Source organism: Penicillium canescens (genome assembly GCF_028828765.1).
Source record: "Penicillium canescens strain IBT 15451 chromosome Unknown utg000013l_segment0_segment0, whole genome shotgun sequence".
Lineage (NCBI taxonomy): Eukaryota > Fungi > Ascomycota > Eurotiomycetes > Eurotiales > Aspergillaceae > Penicillium > Penicillium canescens.
The window spans coordinates 145,535-159,328 of record NW_026703975.1 but is presented as its reverse complement, the minus strand read 5'-3'; the positions used below and the strand labels follow the sequence as shown (position 1 = coordinate 159,328).

The 13,794-nt window shown below is 46.5% G+C and overlaps 2 protein-coding genes across 2 annotated transcripts; one reads left to right on the top strand and one right to left on the bottom strand.

Moving 5' to 3' along the window:
* Positions 1 to 223: 223 nt before the first annotated feature.
* Positions 224 to 1,377, top strand: N7446_014115 (cupin domain-containing protein; the record flags this gene model as incomplete). The annotated part of the gene is made up of 3 exons (XM_058522854.1): positions 224 to 479; positions 559 to 993; positions 1,073 to 1,377. The coding sequence occupies 3 exons, from the start codon at positions 224 to 226 to the stop codon at positions 1,375 to 1,377; spliced, it is 996 nt and encodes a 331-aa protein (XP_058364805.1).
* Positions 1,378 to 12,917: 11,540 nt separating this feature from the next.
* Positions 12,918 to 13,397, bottom strand: N7446_014114 (gentisate 1-2-dioxygenase; the record flags this gene model as incomplete). Its single annotated transcript, XM_058522853.1, has 2 exons — positions 12,918 to 13,330; positions 13,385 to 13,397. The coding sequence occupies 2 exons, from the start codon at positions 13,395 to 13,397 to the stop codon at positions 12,918 to 12,920; spliced, it is 426 nt and encodes a 141-aa protein (XP_058364804.1).
* Between the last annotated feature and the right edge of the window lie 397 nt (positions 13,398 to 13,794).

Sequence of the window (13,794 nt, the reverse complement as noted above, 5' to 3'; positions counted from 1 at the left end):
CCGGGGTTTCCCCGCCACGGGTGAGCTTTCCCGGTTTATCTCCGGCCTTTCCCACCTTCGAAAGATGCGGTCCAGTTGTGAAAGATATAAAGCCTATCACAGGCCTTGTATGGAAATTCTAGTATACAAAATATCTGGATTGATCAACTTCATTGAGTTCGTTGGCTCACTGTATTTGGCTCTGGAAACGGTAAAAGCTAGCTATTCGACCAGATAATTTATCATGGCTCAACCATCGGAAAAACAGTCTCCCAAAGGGGCTGATTCAACCGTGAGACTTCTCCAAGATCTTGAAAATAGCAAAACACTCCCGCTTTGGGCTCAGATGACTCGGCTTAACCCGCCTGCGCCCAATCCAACGGCGATCCCATATGTCTGGGATTACGGAAGCATTCGCCCAAACTTGCTCAGGGCCGGCAAACTCGTTTCCGAGAAGGAGGCCGAAAGACGAGTGTTGATGTTGATCAATCCCACTAGAGGTATGTGAGATACCTTTATCCTCTAACAGGTCTGATTGTTGGAATCATCTTTCCTAGTGAGCTGATACCCATTGTACAGATGCTCCCTACACAACCGACACACTTTATGCTGGACTGCAGCTTGTTATGCCAAATGAGACTGCTCCAGCTCACAGGCACACTGCCTTTGCCATGCGCTACATCATTGAAGGCAACGGAGGGTTTACTGCCGTTCATGGAAAAAGAATCCAGATGCAAAAGGGAGATGTGATACTCACGCCGACCTGGAATTGGCACGATCACGGAAAGGATGGAAATGGACCTATGATCTGGCTGGATGGTCTCGATTTGCCTAATTTTAGACATTTCCCCGTCCACTTTGTCAACCACTTTGAGCAGCCCCGATATCCTGCCGAAAATGTTGATACTAATGCTTCGCCTATTGTGTTCCCTTGGACTCGCATGAAAAGCATGCTCGATCAGGATCATGGTACCTGGACAACCCGGCGATATCTGAAGGAAGACGGAAGTGAAGGTACTTATTTCCCTCCCTTTCCTTGTTCATTATGTTGTTGAGGAGTTGTCCGATGGTGCTAATATGTCATTATATAAAGTAAGCCGTACACTTGGTGGCTGCGCAGAAAGATTAGACGCGTCCACATCGTCCCCTTCCCGCCGTGAGACTACATCCGCCGTATATCATGTCATCGCAGGAAGCGGCATTTCCAAGGTTGGCGATGAGACATTGAGATGGAAGTCCGGAGATACATTCTGCATTCCTTCATGGTACAAGTACCAGCACTTTGCCAACCAGGGCGAGTCGGTTTACTTATACCGCTTTGATGATAAGCCAATGATTACAGCTCTTGGATTCTATCGTACGGAGCAAATGGATGTGGAGAGCTTGGTGTCCTATTAAGCATGAAATATTCGGCTTTATAATTATGTTAGTTTCAATTATAGGTCAAAATGTTGTAGGGAAAATAGAAAACCTTCCTACGTTGAGCCACTATGGACTGAAAGCAACCCGCATGTGATGTCGCCCCTGTTGAGAAATCGTAGCACATCAAATAATTTATTCATAAACTGCAAAATAGCAAGGGACGACTTACTAAGAGCAGCGTAATTTATGCCCGTAGGTTGTCTCCCACATTCCATAAGCTGCATGTTCAGTCTCGCAAAAAATCAGCCTGCACGACCTTTCAATTCTATTTCTAGTCGGAGGGCTCACTGATGTAACCATTGCGGGTGACATATTTCCGTGAACATCAGTTTTGCCTTCGACCTTAAGCTACAGTAGCCTTGGTCACGGGCGCACTGTGCGAACGTTTACACAATATCGACTTATAGATATGCACTCATTATTGTGTTTGATGACTGCCAACAGGAACTGGCGAACAGTACAATGAAGAACCGACGATTCGTATTTACTACTCAATCAAGTGAGAGCTGGCGACGCGTTAAAAAATGTGATACGTCAGTTTCCCAGGGCAAAACCTGGCATGAGCTCATAGCGCTTGTTGGAAGAGGGGCTGCTCCGCAAGAAACAATAGAGATAATCCATTTTTGAAGAGATTTCTCCACAATTTCTGCCAATTTATGGCCATTTGCGTGTTTTCGCTGCGTGTTTTGTGGCCTTTTAGACGGCGATGTAAAGAGGTCTCCGGTACATCAAATAGACTTGCTGCTTCACGAACAGGGCTTATTTCTTTGTTCTTAATAGCCTGGATAGCTAATGAGATCCTAACCTCTTGCTTTGCACAATTTTGAGAGTTTCGGAGCGAATCGGTGACATGGTGGCTGGTTGAATAAAGGGGACTAATTAAATTGAGCGTTTTAGGTGGGGTACGCACCTCGCTTGTGTGCGCCGGCTCGCATGTGCAATACGTCGGTGAGGGTAATGGAAAAACAGATTGATATCCAATTGGCCGGATACAGGAAAAAGTGACACCTTCTCTTTGTCTTGGTCCCTTTACCGCTCTAACAGAAACCCTTGATCCCGTTTTCTTCAGAAAATCTTCTGGATCGTTGTAAACAGCATGTTAGCCTAGTAAATCGAATTAATTCTGTTTCAGAACTTCATGAAATATGTTCTGAGTCTCAGCAGCGGCCCCCTCATCTAGACCTCGCCATGACCCGGACCGTGGGTCCCTTCTCGCGACCCTTGACCCGCCCCTCCGGAGGGGAGGGGTCGTAGGCTGACGACCCTCACCGCACCTGAGGGTCATAAAATCTTTGGAGGGTCACCCGCCAAGTTACCCTCACGACCCGCATATGCATAAATTCTTCACACCTTCCCTGATTAGGATGGATAAATTTGCTGACAGATAGCAATAAATTACTGTTTCTTATACCTGTTTCGTCTGTCACACACTTAATTCATCTTTTTCTATCCGACCCCTGTGTATTTTTATGAAATATGTCTTCAGGTCTTCTTGCTTGGTAATACTCAATTGACAGATTCTCAGGTCTAAGGGAGACCGTTGTGGTATGTATTGTAAAGAATTGGAGAGATTGGCAAATCACGATGTGGAAATATATATTTTGAGTGCAGAACGTAGTCGCACCGCAATCCAGAGACGGCTAACATTTTTCTGGATATAACCTAAAACCACTGGAAATCCTGACTTCATTGTATTTGATATATTGTATTCACTCTCTAAACACTTATGCTACGCTAAAATTAAGCAGAATATGTCGATTAAGTTCAATTATGTGACTCCAGAGTTCTAGGGTCCTAAGGGCGACCCTCACGACCCTCAGGGTGACCCTCACGACCCTCAAAGTGACCCTCATAACCCTCAGGGTGACCCTCATAATCCTTGTTCTAGCCAATTAGTATCGGTAGTATCAAATATGATATATCACTTTTTCTCCTTTGTTTGCGAAGTAGACCCTTGTCTACAAGACTCAACTACCCCTGAGTTCTTTACTGAATAGCACAAGAGATCGAGGTAAGACTTTTCTTCTCCTAACCATCTTCATAATGTCCCAGTTCTCTGATAACTTTTCATCTGCTTATGGGGGTCCTCCCTCGGATTTTCTTGAATATATTGCTAATGATAGTTCAAATCAGCTTTACTCCTCTATCCCATCTGGAAGTCAAACTACCTCCCTTCCCTCGTCTCTACATCGAGCGGCACCTGATTGTCTTCCACGGATTTGCCCCGATCGGATCAGATCGTACATCTTATACTCACCGGAAATGGGTAGCGAATTCGTGCAGTGGTGGCTTCATACCGATTTTGGCCAAAAGAAACAGATATCTTGGGATACAAAACGAGCTGCCCAGTGCTGGAAAAACTTTGACCAAGTCGCGTTTGAAAAAGATGGAAAGCCTGGGGTTATGTGCCATCAATGTCGGAAGGTGCTTGATCACCCTGGCTGGGCTCATTCAGGGACGACCTCAATGAATAAGCACTATAATGGGGTAAATTGCCGAAAAGCTGCCTCAGCTGCAGGGAAGAAACCAAATATCAAGCTTGCATTAGAGCATGCGGTATAGATAAGACCTAACTCTAACCGTGACGATCCTAAATCTGACCTCGACGTTTAGGCGCAGAATGCGACGGTACGAAGATTCGATGAGCGAGTTTGGCAGCAGAAGCTTGCTAAGCTTCTTGCTGTATCGCATCTCCCCTTTCTGTTTCTCGAGCACACCGAGTTCCGTGATCTTATCTCCTACGCCCGGCTTGCACCGTCAATGCCGGAAATTCCTTCTGCTAAGGTTATGCGCCGGCAGCTTCGAGACCTAGTCCGTGAGAACCAAAAGAGTATCCTTCAGAGACTCCCTTCTGGTGCGAAGCTATCACTTGCTCTAGATTGCTGGACATCGCCATTTAAGCAGGCATTTATAGCGATTACGGGATACTTTCTTGACGAAGACTGGGAGTACAATGAGATACTACTCAGATTCGAACACTTACATGGATCTCATTCAGGTGCAAGTCTGAGTGAAGTGCTCTTCAAGCTGCTACAGGAGTATCAGATCACAGATAGAGTGCTTACGGTAACCACCGACAACGCTTCAAATAACGTTACCCTTATGGCAAGTGTCCACGACGCGATTGAGTCACTACAATCCGCCAACGATGTCGTTATTATTCGGATACCGTGTATTGCCCATGTGATCCAGTTAAGCCTTAAAGACCTCTTTGGGAAGATGAAGGCTGCTCCAAAGAATGATGTAGCTGAACAGGCATGGTCTGATGACCGGGTGGATAGTCTTCGTGCAAGACAGCAGAAACGCGAGATCGTGGACACTCTAAATAAGGTGAGATATCGTAACTTTTCTACCATTCATTATCCTAATCTGTCTCTTAGGTTCGAAGCCTTGCGATCTATATCAACGCGAGTCCGCAGCGCCGAGAGTCATTCTACAACTTACAAACTAAGGAGCCAAAGCTCGTGCCAATTCAGGATGTTGCTACTCGATGGAACTCCACGTTCTTAATGCTTGTCCGCGCAAAGAAACTCCAGCAAACCTTCGATGCTTTCTGTACACAGTACGACCAAGAACATTTTGCCCTAAGTCAGGAGCAGTGGCGACAAGTGGACTATCTTATCTGCATCCTTCAGCCTTTTCACCGATTCACAACTCTTCTTTCAAAGTCGAAGGACGTCACTATCCACCGGGTCTTTAAGGTCTACAATAAGCTATTTGATCACATAGAAAAGTCGATTAGACGGCTTAGACGGAAGAGGGTCGCTTGGAAGCAAGGAATGCTTATGTCACTCGAAGCGGCAAAAAGCAAGCTCTCAGTCTACTATAAAGACACTGATAATATGGATGGCGATCTCTATGCCATTGGCACAATCCTTTCTCCGCAGGATAAACTTCAGTTTTTCTCAACCGCCGACTGGGACCCAGAGGAAGGCGGAATTGATTACCGAGCAACCTATCGCCAGAGCCTTGAGTCCTCTCTCGAAAAGTACTCTGAGAACCTTGCGCGGGAGCAGCTGACATTAGGTGCTCCTCTAATGATTCCAGAAACGGATGAATTTGATTTAGCATGTGTTCGAGACGAGTCGCAGCAATCGCAGATTCCACAGCGAGTTCAATCTGACGAGCTGACAAGGTATCTTGATAGTAGTAAGTTTCTCTTAATTTCGACAGAATTTATTACTTATTTCTCTTTCAGACACAGTACCAAATGCTCAGCCTCGAACTTGGTGGAAATATCACCAAGATGAATTCCCGAGAATGGCGAGGCTTGCACGGGATATTCTTTCGATTCCAGCTAGTGGTGCAGGAGTAGAACGGCTTTTCAACTCTGCGCGAGATATTTGTCATTATCGGCGGGGCTCTCTACAGCCTCAAACAATCTCGGATCTTATGATGTATATGTGCACGTCGCGTTTCGAGATTCTTGAAGAGGAGCGAATGATGCTGTCTGAATATCTTTCAGCCCAGGAGATACAGGCTGCAAAGGAAGAGAGAACACAGCAACATATCACCGTTGATCCAATCAGTGATGATGAAGAGGATGAGGGGCCTTCTACAGAGTTTCAAGCAACTTCGCCTGGCCAAGCAGCTTCACAAGGCCTATCTACAAACGCACTTGGCAAAAGACGCTTAAGCAGTATAGCCAAGGATACAGGAGGTGACCAGGAAGATGATAGTGAAGTGACATGCCTGCCAGAGATACAGCACCGAGTATCTGGTAGAGTTCGCAAGCGTTCAAGGTTGCTTGATGGATATGAAATATTGGATATATAGTTAATTCGTTCAATTCATCTATTCAGTTCATCTCTTCAATCTATCTGTTTAATGCATTCAAAGTGATCAAAGGTAGCAAAGTAAGCCTAGAACTGCTGTAAGTGAGATACTCAAAAATACAGCTAAAACCTACATAATTTGTGCACCGCGCGACATGCTGGTGTTTGCATTGTTTTACGACCCTGAGGGTCGGGTCGTGGCCCTGAGAGTCGGGGGGCACTTTCAACGACCCTCCCCTCATGGAGGGTCAGGGTCGGGACTCACTACCCAGGACCCTCCGAGGTCCGGGTCGTGGTCCGGGTCGTCAGGGTGACCCGCGGGTCGTGGCGAGGTCTACCCTCATCTACAGTGATTCACATAATAAACGGCAGAGATGGTGACTTGCAGGAGTGAGGACTAGACCTCCGCACCGGCCCACAAAGCCCATAGCCCAACCCACCCCAGCCCATAAATGGGGCGGGTTTTGGGCCTGGCATTAGGCCCACTGGTAGGCTATGGGCCTAAGGTAGAAGCCCAATAATTGTGACTAAGCACTCACCGACAGTCGGTCCCCTCCTGTCAGTGAGCCAATGCCTAAACACAAACCAATGCCTAAACACAAAAAATTCAACTATTCAATTTCAAACCTAATTTCCTCCCAACATATCATCTGGATCTACCCATTTAAATAGCTCACTATTTTCATCAATATAATCTCTCTCTCCTGATGCCTCTTCTTTTTCTTTGAGAGCTTGTTGGGCGCGATACCAATAGTCTCGAATTCTTGCATTTCCGATCTCACGACAGATCTCAACTCTGTTTTCGTTCGCAGCACGTCGATGAACTCTGATATTGCCCGCAATTGATGATAATGGGGATTTTGAAGCTCCTTTTATAATACGTCGTGATTTTTTAATCGGAATTCTGTGTTTTTGCATCCTTTTGATCGTTTGTTTTGCAAGGTTCAGATCTTGAAGCGCCTGTTTACCTCCACGAATAGCACGTTTTACATGCTTTTGGAGTTTTGAAACGTCTGGTTCATCATTTTCGAGGATTGTTTCGAGTTTATCCTCAATTTTTGACCATCTGTGAGGTGTATTTGGTGGTGAATTCGTCTGTGAACTTGGGATTTCGGCTTCGGGGGAGGGCGTATGACCATAAATTTCAATCACTGGTTCATCTTCCCACCCAGGATCAATTTGATCAGGAACAAGTTTTGGATCCCAAGGCCAAATGCCAGTATCCGCAAATGCTGATTTGATAGTTTGCGATTTGAATGTGTCTTTGCGGACTGTTTTGATCATTCGAAAAAAATGCCGTTTATCATTGACATCGCCACCCCAGCGTTCAATCTCATTGTTCTTCCGCCGAAAACGCTGTTTAAGAACTGAGAATGGTTTACCGTCAAGAGGTTGACATCGATGTGTCATTTTTGGAATAAACCAATAAGGAATGATGTTAAAACTTTGACAGATATGCTCGAATTCCGGGGTTCCATGAGAACCATGATTGTCCATAAGTAGAACTCTAGGTCTACCTTTGGTAACTCGCTTTTTCGTGACGAAATGGAAGTCCAATAGCCATTGAATTGCAGTTGTATCGTCTGTCCAGCCTTTAGAAGTTGGTTTAATAACCCGGTAATTGGCTATATTATCGTCGTCTTCGAACCAGTCTTCCATATGCTCAGAACCGCGAATCAAGAACCAAGGATGCATAACCCAGCCATCAGCTGAAATACATTCAATGCCAGTAATATTCTGACCAATTCCACCGGTTCCAATAGTCTCATTTTGGCGGGTAGACACGACATTTTCCTTTGTTCCAATGCCTAGTTGAAAGCCAGTTTCATCCCAATTATATAATTCATTGGCTTGGATCTTATTCTTTTTGAGAAAATCACCAAAAACCTCATACCAATGAATTAATTCACCGTGAGATTCAGCCTCGATTCTCGCTTTTTCTATAGGTTTTTGGGTTCGGAGGGTAATATGGGGTGGTAAACGTTGGATAAATTGATATCCGTACATTTTACTAACCCGTCGGTCGGAACCGCAGTATTGTAAAATGCGATTTGCAGCATCCTCAATATCAAAAGCATTAGGTGGTGTATAGACCGAATTAAGGAGCTCGATCCAATGAATCAAAGACTTCTCTTGCGACTCATTTAATGCTTTATTGGTAGCTGCACGCCCTTTTTTACTCGGTCGGCCCTCATTTCGGTTTCGCAGCTTCCACTTTGACACGTTAAAATGGGAGGCTGCAGACTTGATACTCTTAAATTGACCAGAATTATAGGCTTCAAGGGCATTTGAGAGCAAGATCTCTTCTTTTTCGGTAGAAAACGGCATTGTTTTGGTGGAGAGAATTGGGTTTGAAATTGAATAGTTGAATTTTTTGTGTTTAGGCATTGGTTTGTGTTTAGGCATTGGCTCACTGACAGGAGGGGACCGACTGTCGGTGAGTGCTTAGTCACAATTATGGTTTAATGGGCCCCCAAATGGGCCCCAAACATTGCAAACATGCCAATTCTTGGCATTTGCATAAGTTATGTAGACCTTCCTAGTAATTTTGAGTATTACAATTACCACCTGAGGCCCCTAATTGACTGAGATCTCATGGAAATCGACGCAATTCACTGATTTATGAGATTGATGAGATTAACTGATGAGATCAACTGATGAGATCGATTGATTAGATCCCAAGAGGTAAAACTATCTACATGCTAATAATGCTCATACAAATCATCCTCAACATGCCTCCTCTTCCTCCCTGATGTCCGCACTTGAGACGGTGCCGCATGAGACGGTGCCGCAGCGATAGTAGCATCGTCATCGTCATCGTCAACATCTATCAGATCACCGGATCTATCACCCTGCTCTTCAGCATCACTGATCGCATCAACGTCGACGACAGCTAGCACCTCAGCTGGCTCCTCGGCATCATCACCTGGCTTTTGAGCCGCCTGAGCCTCCTCCACCAGGATCTGAATCTCATCAGAGCCAAAGAACTGCTCAAATTCCTTCGCCTCTTGCACTTCAAGATCAAACCTTGACGTACAGAGGTACAACATCAGCTCTTCGATAGTTTGCGCCTTCAAAGAGCCCCGGCGATAGTGGCAGATATCGCGTGCAGTGTTAAACAGACGTTCAACTCCAGCACCTGTGGCTGGAATTGCAAGGTAATCTCTTGCAAGTGCGGCAATAGCAGGGAAGCGATATTGATTCTCTCTCCAAAAGGAGAGCGGCTCATCAGATATAGTTAAACCTGTAAGAAATTAGTATCATGAAGATAGGGATGGTTTTTCGGCCGAAAAACCATCTCTCAAGAAAGAATAAACATAGAGATTAACTTACTGCCGTCGAGATACTGCGTCATCTCATCATCTTTAGTCGGGCCTAGCGTTGCTTTACCAGCTTTGCCTTTGCGTTTGGAGAGAGACTTCGGGGGAGCCATCAGGCCAAGAAGGAAGGATCTTGGCATCGATCCAGAGGAAGACACTTGCGGGCTATTTAAAGTAGTAAGACGCTCCTGGATAGGAGTAAGTGCCTCACGGAAAGCCACTCGATACTGCTCACGGATCTCTTTGGCATCCTCCCAGTTATCAGATAAAAAGAACTGGAATCTACTATCCGGCGATAGCATCGTACAAACCGCATAGATATGCCCGCGCATATGATCCGTCTTCTTATAGTACTCCGACAGTTTTGAATGGCTTGCTCCGAGGGAGGTAAGCATCTGCTGTTTCCATGGAACACGTTTTCGTTGTAGCTGCGACTTGCACTTCTCAAGGTGTTCAAAGAGCTGGTTATAGATCCTGAAGACAAGAAACGACGTCGCCTCTCGTGTCTTCGAAAGGGCGAGCGTAAAGTCAAAGAATGGCTTTGTGAGATAGATCAGATAGTCAATTTGGCGCCATTGTTCATCATCAAGTTCGAATTCTGTACAGTTGAACTGACGACAGTATTCATTGATAGCAGTACGGAGCCTCTTCGCCCGGCGTAGCATCAGAAACGTTGAATTCCATCGAGTTTTGACGTCCTGGATCGGCATAAGTCCTTGCCCTGGAACTTTGCCTTGGCCTTTGTCGAGGTCGTGTTGGACTTTGAGGAAGTGATCTCGACGCTGAGGGCTCCCGCGGATATAAACAGCAAGAGATCGTATCCTCTAAGGTATGCGCAATGTCCCGTTTCTTAGACCTGGCCTCCGCATTCGCCTTAGCAAGGCTAATCTGTTGTTCCTCTGTCCAGACAGTCTCGGCTTGTTCATTCTTTGGGCGTGCTTTAAGTCGGTGAAGTAGTTGGTTCAGACTTAATTGGATGACATGAGCGAGACAGGGGACCCGGATGACGTTAAAACCAGTAGCCGAAGCCGAAGGCTCTTGTTGTAAAGACTGTTGTAGTGCCTTAACCAGAGTCTCATTATTCGATGCGTTATCGGTGGTTATTCCAAAGACTCGGTCCTTAATGCCATGTTCGGTAAGCGTCTCCATCAGAATAGCACTTAGGTTTGCACCTGTATGCGAACTATGAAGGGGTTTAAAGCCGAGTAGCACCTCACGGTAGACCCATTCGGCATCGATGAAATAGCCAGTAATAGCCATAAATGCCTGCTGAAATGGAGATGTCCAACAGTCTAACGCAATCGAGATCTTTGCATGTTCTGGAAGCATTCTGAGTGTATCATGCTGTCGTTCTTTAACACGGCCAGACAGGCGACGTCGAATTGTATCAGCGGAGGGCACGATCGGAGGGCTTAGGGCGGATTGTGCCTAGATTCAAGACTTAAGATTTAGTTAGGTGACGAGGCAAATAGAGGCTGATTGGTAAAGACGGCGGATTTGGAGGATTTGGGCGATTTGACGCCTACGGACTGGCGTCTGACGGACTTACCTCTGCGATGAGCTCACGAAATGCTGGATTTTCAACGATTTGGAATGGAAGCCGGTTAGTAGTAATAAACTCCAAGATTTTACTCTCAAAACCTTCTTGCGAGAATGTCTGGCTATGACTACCCTGATCATGATGCTAGTTAGTAGGGTCTAGTAGAGCTAGGTATGATAGTATACCGTTTGAAGGAACCTCGTCAATTCAGCCCTCTGCCGGCGTCCACTTGTAGCCTTTTGGCAGGCTGAGGTCTGAAGATGACGGGTAATTGTTGTCGTGCCATGACGACCAACCCTCCCATTGGCATCCTTCTTAGTAGTATAAGGGTGCTCAAGAATTGCATCGCAACGCTTACACAAGACCTTTGGGTTTCCAGTCGCCGTATGGGCCACTTGCTCAAACTGTTTCCAGGTCTCCGAAGCGGAGCCATGCTGTGACTCCCAAGCGATCTTGTTTTTAGATCCATAGTCAGTCTCCAACCACCAGTTGACCCAATCAGTGTGATTCATCGCGTCGTAAAGGAAAAACTGGCCTCCTCTCCTACCAGGACCGACACGTTGGAAGCGTTCAAGGGGATCTAGGGCGATAGACGAAGGAACAGACGGCTCAACGAACGAGAAGCTATCAACCTGCCGAGAGGTGGACGGAGTAGCTGGGCAAAGAGAAGGCGTAGCAATTGACGAATTGTCGGGCTCAGTGTCGAACAGGCCCAACTGGGAGAATCTAAACTCCTGGCTTTGCGACATGATCAGGATGACAACTTGATAGTAGGTTCAAAATTGGATGAAGGGCTTCAGGGGAATAGCTTCAGGAGGAAGAGATCGACATACCTTCTTAGTGAGAGAACTGTCGACGTATCGACGCCGTAGCAAACAGATATTGTAAACAGAGATCACCGTAGCAGTCGACATTAAAACGGAATATCTTGATTCTAGCATCTGATTGGCTAGATCATGCATATGCAGTGAATTCAGCCCATCCAAAGCCCAAGAAAAGTCCATGGATAACCCATCTCCCCGCCCATTTTACAATTTGTTCGCCCAAAACATTTCACCCCATGGCTCATGAGATATCTTCAAACCTCTCTCATCTCTGTAATCCCCAGAATATTACGTTTCTGTGAAGACAGACGTTAAGTCTGAGAGATTGGCTATCTTTTGGTATAAATTTCAACTCTATAAACCTATAATTCATAGATTTGACCCTTGAATCTACAGTTCAACAGAAACATGCACCTACTTCTAATTATATGAGATATATATCTCTACATGTTGACACTTTGGAACTCTCTAAGTACCAGAATACTACGAAAACTTGGTGAAATTGGATTGTTTTTTGGATGACGCCGGTAAACTATAGTGCCTACTGTAGCTGGCTTCATCTACGACCTTAATTACTATGTCGTCGCCGTTGGATCTTGAGATCTTGATTCTTGGGGGAGTTGAACCCCCGGATTGGGAGTTGAAATACTAGATCAGGCCTGGTAAAACGTCGGGCCGATGTATGCCTTGTAAAGGCTTACAGACTGGAACATGCGTAAAAAACAGGCATTAATCAGCGGTTTTATGAGCGCCAAGATCGTAGTTATGCATAGAAATGGGCTATATTGGGGGCCTCATGGGCCCCCACTCATGGGCTATGGGTTGGGGCGGGCTATAGAGGTTAGGCCCACAGCCCACTGCTGGTTGGGCTATGGGCCTAAAGGTCGGGCCCATTTATGGGCTTTGCGGAGGTCTAGTGAGGACGACGTGGTCGCATTGAGCCTCTGCACTGCACTGCCGCCCAGAACACGGCTCACTATCATTCTCCTCGTAAGTTAAACTGTCAGCGAGAAAGCTTGGGACCAGAGCGGTTACCTTCTCGATCATCGGCCTTCTGCTAGCGCTGTGTGGCCGAATCAACCTCCATCTCATCCAACCCAGCTTTCAATTGGCCCCCGGTGAAGATCATCTGAGAGGCAGTCTGGTTGAGACCCTTGGCCGCGTAGCGAGGCTCATTGAAGTGCTCGACAAAGTGAACTGGCAAGTGTCGGAAATTGGGCAGATCCAGGCCGTCCAGCCAGATAAGCGGGCCGCTGCTATCCTTGCCGTGATCGTGATAGTTCCAATTAGGTGTCAGAATTGCATCCCCTTTCTGCATTCGGATGCGTCTGTCATGCACCGCCGTAAAGCCTCCGCTACCCTCTATAATATAGCGCATCGCGAAGGCGGTATGTCGCTGGGCTGGGGCGGTCTCTTCCGGCATCACCAGTTGCAGGCCAGCGTAGAACGTATCCGTGGCATGGGGGGCATCTACCCGAGGTGTCACTAACAATTCTAAACAATTCTACGCCACGCCAACCATACCAGCTGGGGGCATACTTCAACCAGGGTTCACAGTATCAGGACTCTCCGCTCTGCCTCCTTTTGGGTGACTAAGTGACCGTCGCGCACCAGGTTAGAGCGGATGCTGTCATACACCCACACGAAGGGAACAGCCGTGAGGTTCAACTTCCGGGGGAGGGGGAGGGTTCACTTTCGCCATCTGGGTCCAGATGGACAGGCTTTGCTATATTCGAGACCCTGCAGCAGTTGCGCCGCGCTGTCCACGTTCCCGGGATGCTCTTCTACAGGGGAAGAAGCCATTACGATTGTAACGAACAGTGCAAGTACATGTACAAATGGTATGTCAGAGAAATACACCGATGGGACCCTGTGTAATTCTTACCAAGTGTATCTAGATGTCACCTACTCGCCCATAAGCTCACCAAAATCAT